General features: G+C 34.3%; 2 protein-coding genes across 4 annotated transcripts; one reads left to right on the plus strand and one right to left on the minus strand.

Moving 5' to 3' along the window:
• The first annotated feature begins 254 nt into the window (after positions 1–254).
• Positions 255–11,574, plus strand: Indy (I'm not dead yet). Of its 3 annotated transcripts, none has more exons than XM_008196264.3 (4): positions 255–410; positions 5,597–5,970; positions 9,875–10,232; positions 10,518–11,574. In XM_008196264.3, exons 2-4 carry the CDS (start codon positions 5,611–5,613, stop codon positions 11,450–11,452), a joined length of 1,653 nt encoding a protein of 550 aa, XP_008194486.1. In that variant the 5' UTR covers positions 255–410; positions 5,597–5,610; the 3' UTR covers positions 11,453–11,574. The 3 variants fall into 3 exon arrangements, with proteins under 3 accessions (XP_008194486.1, XP_015836204.1, XP_015836203.1); XM_015980718.2 differs by lacking the exon at positions 255–410 and adding an exon at positions 1,955–2,069; XM_015980717.2 differs by lacking the exon at positions 255–410 and adding an exon at positions 5,390–5,540.
• Positions 11,575–12,802: 1,228 nt separating this feature from the next.
• LOC660718 (protein I'm not dead yet) lies at positions 12,803–15,238 on the minus strand. The gene is made up of 3 exons (XM_966927.5): positions 14,796–15,238; positions 13,781–14,749; positions 12,803–13,724 (listed from the first exon to the last, which is right to left on the minus strand). Exons 1-3 carry the CDS (start codon positions 15,162–15,164, stop codon positions 13,506–13,508), a joined length of 1,557 nt encoding a protein of 518 aa, XP_972020.3. The 5' UTR covers positions 15,165–15,238; the 3' UTR covers positions 12,803–13,505.
• Between the last annotated feature and the right edge of the window lie 372 nt (positions 15,239–15,610).

Below are 15,610 nucleotides of genomic sequence, written 5' to 3' on the forward strand. Positions count from 1 at the left end.
TAGAAACACAAAATCAGCAATTTTGAGCACAGCTGTCTTATCCATGAATTTGTTTTGTTATTAATTAAGAGACAATTAATCCATTAGTAGAGTTGTAGAGCAAAAGTAAATATTTTTCTTCTCAGAAGCACCAAAAATAAGCGGTAAAACCCGCCATAAACCCAAACATTGTCTCATTTTTGTGATTTATTACCGAAAAAATTTCATTCCGCCGAGTAATAATTAAAGTTCGTTTACACGGTGTCGAAATAAGCGCTCGGAAATGGCGTCCGAACTATAAATATCCTCTTGGGCTTTATGTCTTTCATCAGTTGGTGGCAAAGGTGCGCTCAGTGCAGTTACCGCAAAAATGCTATGAAAATCAATGAATTATTAATCGGGAAACAAAGCCAAGGCTTTTCTACTGTCAGGTCAGTGAAAAAATTAACTTTTGCACTCACACGTGCCTCTAGATTTTACTACCTGTTGCTGGGATTCTGCAAAGGAAGAAGGCTGATGGCCTTGGTCGATCGTCGTTTGTTTCATTTTTTCTTTATTATTATTTAACGGGTTTTCAAGAGTTAGCACTTATTAGGCCACTTAAGTTGGGTAAAAAGGAAGTTTTCGGTTTGAATTACCGGTTAGAGGCTGCTTTTATTGAGAAATAAATACACTAATGTTAAATATTTACTGACACGTTAACCCAATTTAGCGCAATTAAAGGTGCATTAATTACAAGCTGGGTTTGAAACGAATGTGATAAAGTTTTCATTAATTAACAACTAACTATTCGAAGTAGGCTGTGATTTTAAAATTTTGGGTTGGCAGTACTGGAAAATTTCAGTCTTCTATCTCTTTTTTATTCAATTAAAATAATTAAATTATGCTTTTCGAAAAAAAAATTGCCTATTTATACACAGGGTGTCTCTATTAAAAATATTTAACTATATCACAAAAACTAATAATTGCACAAAATTCAGCGTTTGCCATTAAATTCTTAATGGTTTTTTCTATACATGTAATTTTTTTAAAAAAATTTCGACCATCCCTCACAATTAAAATTAATTAATTAGTAAAATTAAAAATACGAAAACATTTATAAATCGAAATTTTATGATTTCTACAGTGTTATTCTAAAACAACGATGCTTTAATAACGTTTCCAAGCAAAAATTTTTGCGAGCATTAAAATTACCTTCATTTTCAAAATTTACTTAATGAATTATTTTTTAAGTCTAGTAACCTTTTTTCAAGATTTTATCGCAACATTTAAGAATTACTTGTTTTTAAATGACACTAGAAATAATTTCTTAATCGTAATAAACCAAATAATTAATTCTAACTATAAAAAATTGTAAAAAAAAATTGAAAAAAATCACAGGCATAGAGAAAAATATAAGATATTTAATGGCAAACGGTAAATTTCGTGTGATTATTAGTTTTTAAGATAGAGTAAAAACATACTTATAGTAGACTAACCCTGTACAAGGTGAGACTAATAAATATATTTTTTACCGGTACCGCAAAATACTATATTAATTATTTTATTTTTTTCTCTATGCACTTAAATTTTTTTCAGAATTCAGTCATTGCAATAAATATTAATTAAATAAATTAAATAACAATTAACAATATTAGAAAAAATCAAATATTAATTAAGTTTCAGTTCGATTTGAGTTTACATTTGACATCGAAGTGGGCTTATTTTCACTGTTGCCAACTTCATTGAAGACACACAGCTAACTTTGATTAAATAAATTTAGTTTTATAAATTTCAAAGTGTGACCTTGAAACGTAAAATGTAAAATTTTTTCCAAAACGGCAAAAACATTTCTTTGTGAAATTATTTAGCACAGCTTCAAACCAAGATAGTCGAGCAGTAGCGCTGTTTTAGGTGAGTCACTCTGTACATATTTTTAATAAAATTAATGTTTCTATTCAGATGTTTTGATTTTGCAACGTAAATATTATTCGTGAAATAACGAGCTGATAAGAAGTAGACAATAACACAAAACTAATCCGCATTTATTTTAATTTTGCTCAGTTATTTTCTAAAAGTGGAGCAAAACTCTTGCTTTTTTTCCATCAAAAGTAAGTACAAATAGAAACAATCGATTAGTTATTGTGATGGAAAAATCTAATAATAATTCAGATTTATGCATATCTTATCTAAATTTATTTCCAGATATGACAATTTTTTTTCGTCAAATTAAATTAAAATTCTTTCACTCGGTATATGTGTGTTTCCAAGTAAAATTAGCACTATTTGAGCAATTCACGTGCTTTTAAAGCCCGAAAGCGGTGAGAATTGTTCAGTTTTCGATCGGTAAGTCTGTGAAAATTAATTGAAATAATTCATTTAATTGGGTAATTGAATTTGATTAATTTAATTGGGCGGAAATGGTCGTTAGCGCCACGTGTGGTGTTGGCCGAATTGTCGCACTGAAAATTTGTAACAATTTTGCAATAATTGTAAACATGTCAGGATTTATTAATTGCTGATAAGATTTATGTGTGAGAAAATCGGTTTTGACCTTTCGGTGATTTAATTTTGATTCGGATTACGTTATGTTGAGGTCAGTTTTTTTATCAGATTTTGCCCCAATTATTTTTTTACGTTTTAACATTTTAGCAAAACACTGAAAGTTATGAATAGAAATGAATATTTGACTGTTGGACGGGAAGAGAGGTCAAAGTTGGAGGTTGTCGACTTGCAGCAATTGTGTTACGTTTGGTTTCACAAAATCGCAGAGAAAATGAAATTTTTGGCTTTTTTCCCAGTTTTGTTAAATTTTTTTGGCGTAATTTCCGCAATGAAGTCGAAAATAAACCAAAGCATAAAACTGCGATTCGAACACTTTTATTGAACCCTTGCGGGTTATAGTCTAAGATCTGGCTTATCAACAATTTTATTTAAAGTCAGGAAGTGTTTTGAAACTGGAATATGCCATCAAAACGATTAAGTGACAACGAACAAATGGGAGAATTGGGTTCTGTGCTAATTTTTCGTTCGCAAAAAGTTGTTGATTGTAATTCACTCTAATCACGTTATTAAATCAATGGGTCAGTCGATTTGAATGGAATTTTTATTGGTAGTAATTAACTTACTTGTTTTGTAATTTTTGAGCTTATCGCTACGAAAAAAGTTCCTTCATTTGTAGTCTAGCGACTTTTCCGAATTTCTTTTATGATATTTTTAGTATTTTCTCGTGTAGCTCATCTTTTTTTCCTCTTAAATTTAGTAAATTTTTAAATAAAAAACACTAAATTAGCCAAAAGTAAAATAAAATCACTTTTATTTTTTCAAAAATTTTTCGAAAAATTTTTTAGATTTTTTTTGTAGAAATTTACAGTAAGTCACAAAACTTATCATTTTTAGACTTAACTTAGCTATTTTCTGCTTTATTTTGGCACAAAATATAATATTTTTGAGTAGAAAAATTCTCTGGAATTAGTACAAATTACCGCTTTTGAGACGGATTTAAGGATTTTTTACTTTGTATCAAGTAAAAAAGTTTTAAATTTTTTTTTATTTGGACGAAAAATGTCCGATTTTTATTGTATTTTTTCTGAATAATACATTTAGTTTACAAATTCAGAAAAAATGCACAAGCAAAAATTATACAATTTAGACCAGATTTTACTTTTTATGTACTAGTTTTTGGCGCTTTTTTCTGTATTTTTCAAAACGCTGCGAATACGGTTAAAGATACAAGAAAAATGTTCAGAAAAAAGTTGTAGAGAATTAAATTTCCTACATAAAAGTCCGCAAGACCATATTTCTATCTTCAACCATTTAAGCCCTAAAGTCGTTCAAAGACGCTCAAGCGACAGATTTGCGTCATTTGCCGGTGGTCAAGTGTTTCAACTTAACTTATACCTAAACCGTTAAAGATGGAATTATGGTGTTGCAGACTTTTTTGTAGTAAATTTAATTCTCTACAACTTTGCTTCTTACACTTTTTTTATATCTTTAACCATACTTGCAGCGTTCGCAAAAATATAAGATGGAAAGCAAATTAAATATTTTTTTGCGCACCGTCGCATATTTATCAAAACGCTGGGAATACGGTTGACGATACAAGAAAAATGTCAAGAAAAAAGTTGTAGAGAATTAAATTTTCTACAAAAAAGTCTGCGAGACCATATTTCTATCTTCAACCATTTAGGCCCTAAAGTCGTTCAAAGATGCTCAAGCGACAGATTTGCGTCATTTGCCGGTGGTCAAGTAGTTCAAGTTAATTTATACCTAAGCCGTTGAAGATGGAAATATGGTGTCGCGGACTTTTTTGTAGTAAATTTAATTCTCTACAATTTTGCTCCTTACACTTTTTTTATATCTTTAACCATACTCGCAGCGTTCGCAAAAATATAAGATGGAAGGCAAATTAAATATTTTTTTGCGCACCGTCGCATATTTATCAAAACGCTGTGAATACGGTTGACGATACAAAAAAATTGTAAAGAACAAAGTTGTAGAGAATTAAATTTTCTACAAAAGGGTCCACAACACCATATTTCTATCTTCTACAGTTTAGGTATAAATTAACTTTGTTACTTGACCAACGGTAAAACGAAACAAATTCGTCGCTTGAGCGCCTTTGAATGACTTTGGGGCCTAAACGGTTGAAGATAAAGATACGGTCTCGCGAACTTTTTTGTAGAAAATTTAATTCTCTACAACTTTCTTCCTTACACTTTTTTTATATCTTTAACCGTATTCGCAGCGTTTTGACAAATATGGGGCCGAGTGCAAATTGGTAAAACTTTGAAATTTATTTAAATACAATTTAAGATATAATTTTTGCAATACTTTTATCTCCTATTATTGAGAATTTGATGCTCTATCTGACTGTATTTTTTTATTCGCCTTGGGCTAACCGTTATTTAATTACAACCATTTTTATAAATTTAATGCTCTGAAAACTGGCGGTAAGTGCGCCTCTGGCGACATTACGGAACTATCGAAGACCGGGACGTTTTATTTGATGTCGTTTCATCCTAACTTTTAGATATCCGTAGTCCCAATCTAGTTTTGCAAAAATTTAAGTCATTACAAAACCAAAAATTCGTCCGTTTCAGTTTTTTTCTCAAAATAACTGACTCAATTTTTGGTCATAAGTTACTCTCATTTCTTTAATAACGAATTACTCGTTGTTTATATTATTAACTGATACCAATCCAGCAACAATTGATCAATCACACGTGTCATTCAAGTCGTTACACTAATGTATTTTTATTTATTTGTTAGACTCAATTTCAATTACGTTTCTAGACCACACGTGCGAATCTCAATTCAAACAAACTCAACTTAATTTTTTTCTACGGGAAAATTGCACTCAAATTCCCCACACTTTTCCACGGGTCAATGAATTTTCCCCATAAAATTTTCGTCAATACAATCGGAACAAATCAGACGGAACCGAACAAAGATTACTCTGAGGTCACCACCAAACCAATCATTCAAAGTCGAGCTTGATAACACCACACTTATAAAGCCATGCGTCCGCCAACTTCGACCCAGTCTCTCTCGCCCAACATGCGAACAGACCTCCGCCAAAAGTGCGCAAAATTTCGCTCAAAAAGTATTTTCTTGTTATTTTGATTGCATTTTCCAGTGAAAACGTTCGACATGGCCACCTACAGCCGGCTGCTGTTCCGCGCTGTGCGCATCTACTGGAGGGCCATCTTCGTGGTGGTGTATCCTCTGGTGCTCCTGCCGGTGTTCCTGCACAACAATGTGGCCGCCTTCAGGTGCCTGTACGTGGTGCTGCTGATGGCCGGCTACTGGGTGTTTGAGGCGCTGCCGCTTCCGGTCACTTCGCTCATTCCCATGGTGCTGTTTCCGCTCATGGGCATCTTGGATTCGGACAAGACGTCGCTGTGTTATCTCAAGGAGACGAACATGATGTTTGTGGGCGGGCTGGTGATTGCCATCGCTGTGGAGTATTGCAATCTGCACACGAGGGTGGCCTTGTATGTGATACAGTTGGTGAGTTTGAAAAAAATTTTCAACTCGTCCTTAGGATGAGTCATGAGATATTGAAATAAATCAAAGGGCACTGCAAATGGAAAGTCTAAGTGCACGTTTTAAAATAATTTTGCCCTATACAGGGTGTTCCATTTTTACAGTACAGCCATTAACGTGTTTTTTTTAAGTGGCACCCCCTGTATATTTGTACATGTTTAAATGGGCACTTTTTAGGCTTTCTAAATCAGTTTACTTTTTGCAATTTGCTTTAACCGTTCGGAAGTTATTTAATTTTTTCTACAATTTTGTGCGTCTGCAGGCATATAATTAAAAAATCGCAGTGTGCTTGGTTTTTGGGATACTAATTATTATTCAGCGCCTCGTTTTACATCTTTTTTACCTCTTAAACTTTTTTCCAAAAGTTGGTAGTTTCGGAGATAAGTCGGTTTTTCTGAAAAATGGACAACGTAGTGTGCCATGTAAAAAAATATTCTGACATACTAACGTTTTGATTTTCTTGTAAAAATGATTAAAATTAAATAAATAAAAATATTGATATTAATACCATTAATCGAAATTTTATTATTTAGAAACAAACTATCCTTACATAATATATTTTACGTAATTAGATTGACATTAATATTAATTAATTTTATTAATGAAGAATTTTGAAAAATATGTGAAGTTAGTTATTAAATAGATTAGTTTTTGAGATACAGACTCACCTTGTAGGTATTATATCTAGAGCTTTCCCTACTTAATAAATTATGTTATATCATCATCTGACATTGACAGTAACGATTTTTAAGAATTCATAGACACGTAACACATTTCTTCGTGTAATTGTTTTAAATAATAATTGATTAGAGCTATTAATTTATTAATTACTTCCCGGTTTATTCATTATTACTATTATTTAATTATTTTTCTTTTATTTTCTCAATTACGGCTTAACTATTCGAAAAAGTGGAACTGTTCTTGAAAAGATCAAACATCTAAAAATCGAACATATGGACTTTTTGTGGACTAAAAACAACTTTTGTGGGTTGTTAAGACATAAAGAAGTCCATAAAAATTTGGTGGAGTGAATTTAAAAAAAAAATTTTTTTCATCAAAAAAAAAAATTTGAAAATTTTAAATCTCGTGAAAAGTTGGTATAATACAGAAAAAAAGCCGCTGAATCCAATGGAACAAACCGCGTTGCTCTACGACTTTTAGTTTTGCAGTTATGATTTTTTTTTATTGAATAAAATTTTCCACTATATGAAATACATATCTTATTTTTTTGCAAAAAATGTTATAACTTTAGATCTCGTGAAAAGTTGATATAATACAGAAAAAAAGCCGCTAAATCCAATGGAACAAACCGCGTTGCTCTACGACCTTTAGTTTTCGAGTTATGAATTTTTTTATTAAATAAAAATTTTCCACTATGACAAATAGCTACCCTAAATTTAGGCAAAAAAAAATTAAATTTTTAATTCTTGTGAAAAATTGATATAATATGTAAAATGAGCCGTACAATTCAATGGAACAAACCGCAGTGCTCTAGGACTTTTAGTTTTTTTTTTATGAATTTTTTTAGTGAAAAACTTTGATCGCCTCTGCAGCCGGAACCGTTGCCCGGAGCGGCTCCGGGTTTAATCGAAAAAATAGCTAAAATTAAGCGCTATCAGATGGTTTTTTGTTCGTTGCTCTAAGTTTTACAGTTTCCGAGAAAAACGCAAAAAAAGGTTTCCATTTTCACTTTTTTTCAATTTTCAACTTTCAAACGCCGATTACGGCCAAACTAAAAGAGCTAGGAGAAAACGCTTTTTTAGATCGGAAAGAGCACATCAAAATCTATAACACAAAATCGGTTTTATTTGATTTAGAAACACTTTAAAAATTGACCGATTTTAAGGGGGGGGTGTTAACTTTTTTTTATTTTTTTTATTTTCTCATTTACGGCTAAACTATTCTAAAAAGTGGAACTGTTTTGATCCTCATCTATGCAAAATGATCCGGGGAATCGATTGGCATCAAGAAAATTGCCAAATTCCGAATAGTTTTTTAGTTATAATTTTTTTTAAATTTTACCAATTTTTGCATTTGTCTCCAATTTGCTCGAAAACTGTTAGTCGGAGAACAATATTTTTTTTTGAAAAAACTAGATAATTTAAAGAGCTTTCCAACGATAATACACTTCATGGGGTTATCTCTGATAGTTCCGGAGCTATTGCTCGACAAAAGTTCCGGGTACCCAAAATCGACCAAAACTGCGACGAAAATTGAAAAAATCAAACATCTAAAAATCGAACATATGGACTTTTTGTAGACTTTTAACAACTTTTGTGGGTTGTTAAGACATGTAGAAGTCCATAAAAATTTACTGGAGTGAGTTTAAAATAAAATTTTTTTTCACCTCTTTGAAGGAAGTGTATTCTCAGGAAATTTTAGCAAAAAAATTGAAAATTTTAAATCTCGTAAAAAGTTGGTATAATACAGAAAATGAGCCGCTGAATTCAATGGAACAAACCGCATTGCTCTACGACTTTTAGTTTTCGAGTTATGAATTTTTTTGTTGAATAAAACTTTTCACAAAAAATTTTAAATTTTTAATTTTTGTGAAAAATTGATATAATATGTAAAATGAGCCGTACAATTCAATGGAACAAACCGCAGTGCTCTAGGACTTTTAGTTTTTTTTTTATGAATTTTTTTAGTGAAAAACTTTGATCGCCTCTGCAGCCGGAACCGTTGCCCGGAGCGGCTCCGGGTTTGGTCGAAAAAATAGCTAAAATTAGGCGCTATCAGACGGTTTTTTGTACGTTGCTCTAAGTCTTACAGTTTCTGAGAAAAACGCAAAAAAAGGTTTCCATTTTCACTTCTTTTTCAATTTTCAACCGCCAATTACGGCGAAACTAAAAGAGCTAAGAGAAAACGCTTTTTTAGATCGGAAAGAGCACATCAAAATCTATAAGATAGAATTGATTTTGTTTGATTTTGAGACACTTTAAAAATTGACCGATTTTGGGGGGGGGGTGTTAACTTTTTTTTTATTTTTTTTTATTTTCTCATTTACGGCTAAACTATTCTAAAAAGTGGAACTGTTTTGATCCTTATCTATGCAAAATGATCCGGGGAATCGATTGGCATCAAGAAAATTGCCAAATTCCGAATAGTTTTTTAGTTATAAATTTTTTTAAATTTTACCAATTTTTGCATTTGTCTCCAATTTGCTCGAAAACTGTTAGTCGGAGAACAATATTTTTTTTTGAAAAAAATAGATAATTTAAAGAGCTTTCCAACGATAATACACTTCATGGGGTTGTCTCTAATAGTTCCGGAGCTATTGCTCGAGAAATGTTCCGGGTATACAAAATCGACAAAAACTGCGACGAAAATTGAAAAATCAAACTTCTAAAAATCGAACATATGGACTTTTTGTAGACTTTTAACAACTTTTGTGGGTTGTTAAGACATGTAGAAGTCCATAAAAATTTACTGGAGTGAGTTTAAAATAAAATTTTTTTTCACCTCTTTGAAGGTAGTGTATTCTCAGGAAATTTTAACAAAAAAATTGAAAATTTTAAATCTCGTAAAAAGTTGGTATAATACAGAAAATGAGCCGCTGAATTCAATGGAACAAACCGCATTGCTCTACGACTTTTAGTTTTCGAGTTATGAATCACAGAAGTGAAGATAATTTTTCTCTAATAAAATAAAATTTTCTGTATGCAAATTTTAATAAATTCTTGTTAATTTTTTGACATCTTATAGTAAACACCTTACGTAACAAAAACAATTAACCAATTCACAAAACAATGTTTTTTTTAGTTGAATTCTTACAATTATTTTTGGCACAAACAAACACCATTAATCACCTAATAATTGTATTGTTATTACACGCCAAGATTCTAATTAAAATAATCGCCTCCATCAGGTGGGCTGTAGCCCCAGGAAGCTAAACTTTGGCCTGGTCACGGTCACAATGTTCGTCTCAATGTGGATCTCAAACACTGCCGCCACAGCAATGATGATTCCAATCATCGAAGCCACACTCAAAGAACTCGAAACGCAAGGAATCGGCGAAATGTACGAATCAAACTCATTGGACGACAATGACAAAATCGAATCGGTTGATTCCGACCCTAAAAAGCCCACTCGAACAACAATGTGCTACTTTATCAGCACTGCCTACGCTGCCAGCATTGGGGGAATGGGCTGTATCGTAGGAAGTGGCACCAACTTAACTTTCAAGGGGATTTACGAGACCAGTTTCCCGGAAAGCCCCGGAATTGGTAATTTTTTCCAACTCATTTTGCAAAATCACGCGTTTCAGTGCCTGAAATCGACTAATTGGTCAATTTCAGCCTGAAACGATGTGTCACACTGTATGTTTTTGAGACGATTTAATTTCATACAGGGTGGCGCAAACTTCTCCCCCACCCCCATATCTCCCAAACGCCTTGTCCGATTGCCACGAAATTTGGCACAGGCCTAGAACTACTCAAACCCAATCTTGCACCACCCCCAATTCGCCAGTCCCGGCCTACTAGATCGGAAAAAAATTATTAATTTTGCAGAGTTCGCCAAATGGATGCTGCTCAACGTGCCCATGATGATTTTAATGATGTACTTGTCCCTCATCTGGCTCCAGACGATGTTCATGGGCTTGTTCCGTCCCAACTCCCAAGACGCCAAAAAAATCCGCGTTGGCAGTCAAGGCGCGGCCGTGGCGCGTAAGCTAATCCGAACCAAAATAAACGAAATGGGCCCCATGTCCTTCCACGAGGGGGCTGTTGCAGCCTTATTCTGCCTCTCAGTGTTGCTTTGGTTCTTCCGAAAGCCGCAGTTTATAGTAGGCTGGGCCGAACTTATAACCCAGCACAAGGTCAAGGACGCCACAGCCGCCTTGATCGTCGTTCTTTTGCTGTTTATAATCCCAGCACGTCCAGATTTCATCTACATTTTGAGCAAGGACGAGTCCAAACGGCCGAAAACGCCCTCACCCCCGTTAATAACCTGGAAGGTCATCCAGCATAAGCTCCCCTGGGGGCTGATTTTCCTGCTCGGGGGCGGTTTCGCGCTGGCCGAAGCCTCGAAAGAGAGCCAGATGAGTAAACTAATAGCTGACCATTTGCACGGAATGGCGGAATTGCCGAAATTCGCTGTGATGGTCATTTCGTGCGTGTTTGCCACGGTTCTGACGCAGTTTTCCAGCAACGTTGCCGTGGCAAATGTGCTGTTGCCGGTTTTGGCCGAAATGGCCAAAGTGGCAAAAGTGCACCCCCTGTATCTAATGCTGCCAACGTCGCTGTGCTGCTCGTTCGCCTATTGCCTGCCGGTGAGCACGCCCCCGAACGCCATCGCCGCCGCCCCCTGCAACATGTCCTCCACCGATATGGTGAAGGCGGGCCTGGGGGTGGCGGTCATTTCGCTGCTGGTGCTGTTCGCCGTGTTCCCCTTCCTGGGGGCGGCGATTTGGGATTTGGACACGTATCCGGAGTGGGTGGAGTGAAAAGACTGACGTCGTGATGATGATTTTTTTTGGTTTTTTATTTGACGATGTATTATATTTATGGACTATTTAATTAAGTGTACAGATTTTTGATTCCATTTCGAATAAAATTGATAAGAATTTTAGTGTGTTTTATTTACCTAATATTGTAATATGTTCCGAGACAACACATAGTTGTGGGAAAATTCGTAAAATTAACTAAGAAAATAAAATACATTTGTCGATATTACCAAAACTGTCGTAAATATTGTGTTTTTTTTGGCACCAATTGACTTCTTGAAAATTTTTTTATAGTTTTAGTGATGTTTTTTGATAGGCTAGGAAACGAAAATTTTAACCATGTTGCTTTATTTGGATTATTTTCGAAATTTTGACTTAATTGTCTCAAAATTTTATCAATTTTACAAAAAAAAAAAATTTTACAAAAAAACAAGTCAGGCTTAAAGTATGTAACATCATATCTATTTCATTTTTAAATAAAATCTCGTCGAAAATAACCTGAAAAATAACAAAATTTGGACAAAAAAACTTTTTTCTGTTTTTTTAAGCTTTATTATTATTTGTAAATTTATTTACTTATTGTTTCTGGTTGAACATTATCTTTACAAGGCACGAAAAACGTCCAAAATTTTTGTAGTTTTTTAAACACCAATAAATTTCTCGGAGTTTTTTAAATACAGGGTGACCTCAAAGTTGCGTAATCGATCTATAACTTTTTTCTTACTTGAAATATTAGTGTGCCGTTTTAATTATCCGATAGATTGACTTAAACTCCACAAACTAAAAATATTTTTATTATACACAGGGTGTTGTGTAACAGGGTGGTGAACCAAAGTTATATTTTTTAAATAAAACACCCTATATATTTTTACATAATTAGATTCTACGCAAAAAAATAATGTAACTTTATATAAACTTTTATGGGTCTATCTCTTTTCGTTTCGAAATTATTCAACTTTTTGTTATAAAAAAAACAAATTTTTGAAAAAATCACTGCAAAGTCGCTTATAAATATTTTCCGATAAATTTGCATCGGAAAAACTAAGAATACCTTGTAGTTTTAGTAAATAGTCGATTTTTAGTTAAAGCACGTAGATAATGTACAGGGTGTGCCAAAACGCAAAAAGTTGAATAACTTATTTTTTTTTAATGGAACACCAGCAATTTTTTTATGTTTCGATTGCATTTTTGACAAACTTTCTAGTGATATAAAATTTGCATAACGATTTAAAATATTATTCGGGAATTTAAAAAAATATATATTTTATTACAAAAAAAATTGTTAGCGTAGAATCTGATAGTGAAATAGTAATTAATTTTTTGATATCTACTAATGTGACCAATTACACTAGTAATCTAATTATTACCTGATACATAAATGAATTTCACTCATCAAGAATTATTAATAAAATAAATAAAAAAAATATTTTTTTGAATATTTTAAGAAATATTGTAAATTTGCTATACAAACTGCATATAAGAAAGCTTATAAAAAATGCTATCAATACGTGTAAAAAAATACACAGTGTTTCATTTGATAAAAAAATGAGTTATTAAATTTTTTGCGTTTTGGCATACCCTGTACATTATCTGCGTATTTCAAGTAAAAATCGACTATTTCCTAAAACTACAAAATATTTTAAATTTTTCTGTTGCAAATTTGCCGGAAAATATTCATAGGCGACTTCGCACTGATTTTTCAAAAATTGGTCATTTTTATAACAAAAATTTGAACAATTCCGAAACGAAAAAAGATTATAGTTTATATAAAGTTACATTATTTTTTTGCGTAAAATCCAATCACGCAAAAATATATAGGGTGTTCCATTTAAAAAAATATAACTTTGGTTCACCACCCTGTATACAACACCCTGTGTCCAATAAAAATATTTTTAGTTTGTTGTCTTTAAGTCGATTTATCGGATAGTAAAAACGGCATGACAATATTTCAAATAATAAAAAAGTTATAGACCGATTACGCACCCGTGGGTCACCCTGTATGTAGTTTAACACGATTTTTTTTTATTTTTTATTTGTGAATTTGACTAACACTTTACCAAATTCTGTGCACTAGTAGAAAGAAAATCGCACACATCATTACAATAGCCACCAATAAAACAACCAATCCAATTTTGACAAACTCAACCGTCTTGATATTCCCCATAACCCCAACAATCGCATTAGGCGGCGTTCCCACAGGAAGAACAAACGCAAAACTGCAACACCAAACCACCGGCAACATGTAATACATTTGTGGAACATCACTAAACCTCTAAAAAAAATTGTTCAACAAACTAAAGTTTGCCAAACCGAGTGCGCGCACTCTACCTTCCCAATCGAAACCATCAACGGGACAAAAATCTTCACCAAATCGGCGTTGGCCATAAACTGCGTCATCACAACCACAGTGACCAAAACCCCGACAATTTGCTTATCATAACTCAGAGCATCATAATCCCAAAACTTGATATATCCATTCCTGTCCAGCGCATCAGCGAGGGCGAAAGCCCCGCCCATCACAAAAATCAAACTCCAATGCATCCTCTGATTGGCCCACTTCCACGTGATCAAACCGGGCGATGTTTTGATTGGACGCTTGCTCTCGTCCTTGTCATAAATGTGCCAAAATTCCGGACGCGACGGCACCACAAACAAAAGAACGGTGAAAATGGTCAAGGTCGTAGCATCGCCGACTTTGGTTTCCGTGATCCAAGTGGGCCAAGGGTTCATGAAGGTCACCCGCCGCAAAAATAGCAATACCACGCTTACTATGATTATTATGAGGACGAAAATTTCGTGGTGTGACCATTTTTCGAGTTGGGATAATTTCTTGTTTAAGTTTTCGTTCGCGATTTCGATTTCTTCAGTTGTGAAAGTAATGGCGAGGGAATCGCGTGAGCTGGGGCGCCCCCACCCCAGGTACCAGTACTGCAAGATGGCCCAAGTTGGTACCGCTGTTAGGATGATCAGGAGGAGGTTTAGGGCGAACCAGACGCCGAAGTTGGTTGGTACTAGTTCATGGAAGGCTAGGTTGGTACCGCTGCCCATTAGGGTGCCCAGGCCGCCAATGGTGGCCATGTAGGCGGTACCAAGGTAGAAGCCCTTGGTTAGGTGTGTTGGGTTCTGCTGGTCCTCATCCAGCCACATCTTCGCCAAGCCCATGTCGTCCATCTGGTGCAGGACCTCCTTGACGATGACCATCATGAAGCACGTGGTCGTGGTGTTTGAGAAAAACATCGAGATGGCAATTGTCAAAATGGTGAAAAACAAGCTCAGCAAGTGGTACCTGAAACCAACCTACTTGATTGTTTGTTGTTTAATCTTGTGGTGGAAGTCCTGTCACCAGTTTGATGATCCTAAGGGAGGTTCTGGTGTGTAAGTTGCACATTTCTGCGGAAAGGCCCAGCAAGAGGGCGGCGATTAGGGTCATGTTGAGGTCGTGGAAGTAGTTGAAGCAGGTTTTCTTGGTGTTGAGGACCGCCAGAAGGGGGAAGAGGACGAGGGGGATCAAGGAAGTGACTCCGATGGGTAGCGGTTCCAGGATCCAGAAACCAATCATCAGGAAGGTGATGTAAAGCCAGGCGTTTCCGGTTGATTTCGCCCCGAAAATATCAAGGGAAAAAAGGAAGATTAGGAGCAAAGGATACACTAAAAGGAAGATTAGTTTGTAGTTGAGCAGGACGATGATTAAGGATTCTCTCATTGTGGCCATTTTCAGGCCCAAATTTTGATTTTTGGTGACAGGGGTGTGACATTAATTTTGGCAAACTCGAAAATGTGTTTGAAAAAAAATAAAAATTGACAAAATTTTTTTCATTTTTTTGGATATTTTTGACGAAATTTTGCTCAAAAGTTTTTACAAACTGTTGTAGTCAATATTTTTTAATGGCGTTTTGGAAATTAAAAGACACTATTTTGGGCTATAATCGTACAAAATTTCATTGTTGAGGTAAGTCTGGTTTCGAGGATATAAATTTTTGAAGTGAATTTGGAAGAAAAGTAGATTTTTCCCATCTTACACCAAACATGAATTTTTTTCGCAAAGTTGCGATCAATGTTTTTGAACGAAATTTTGGCAGCTAATAGCCATTGTATAGTTACATAATTGTGCCAAATTTCATTTAAGAAAATAGTCGGGTTCGGAAGATATGATTTTTT

Source organism: Tribolium castaneum, chromosome 8 (assembly GCF_031307605.1).
Source record: "Tribolium castaneum strain GA2 chromosome 8, icTriCast1.1, whole genome shotgun sequence".
Taxonomy (NCBI): domain Eukaryota; kingdom Metazoa; phylum Arthropoda; class Insecta; order Coleoptera; family Tenebrionidae; genus Tribolium; species Tribolium castaneum.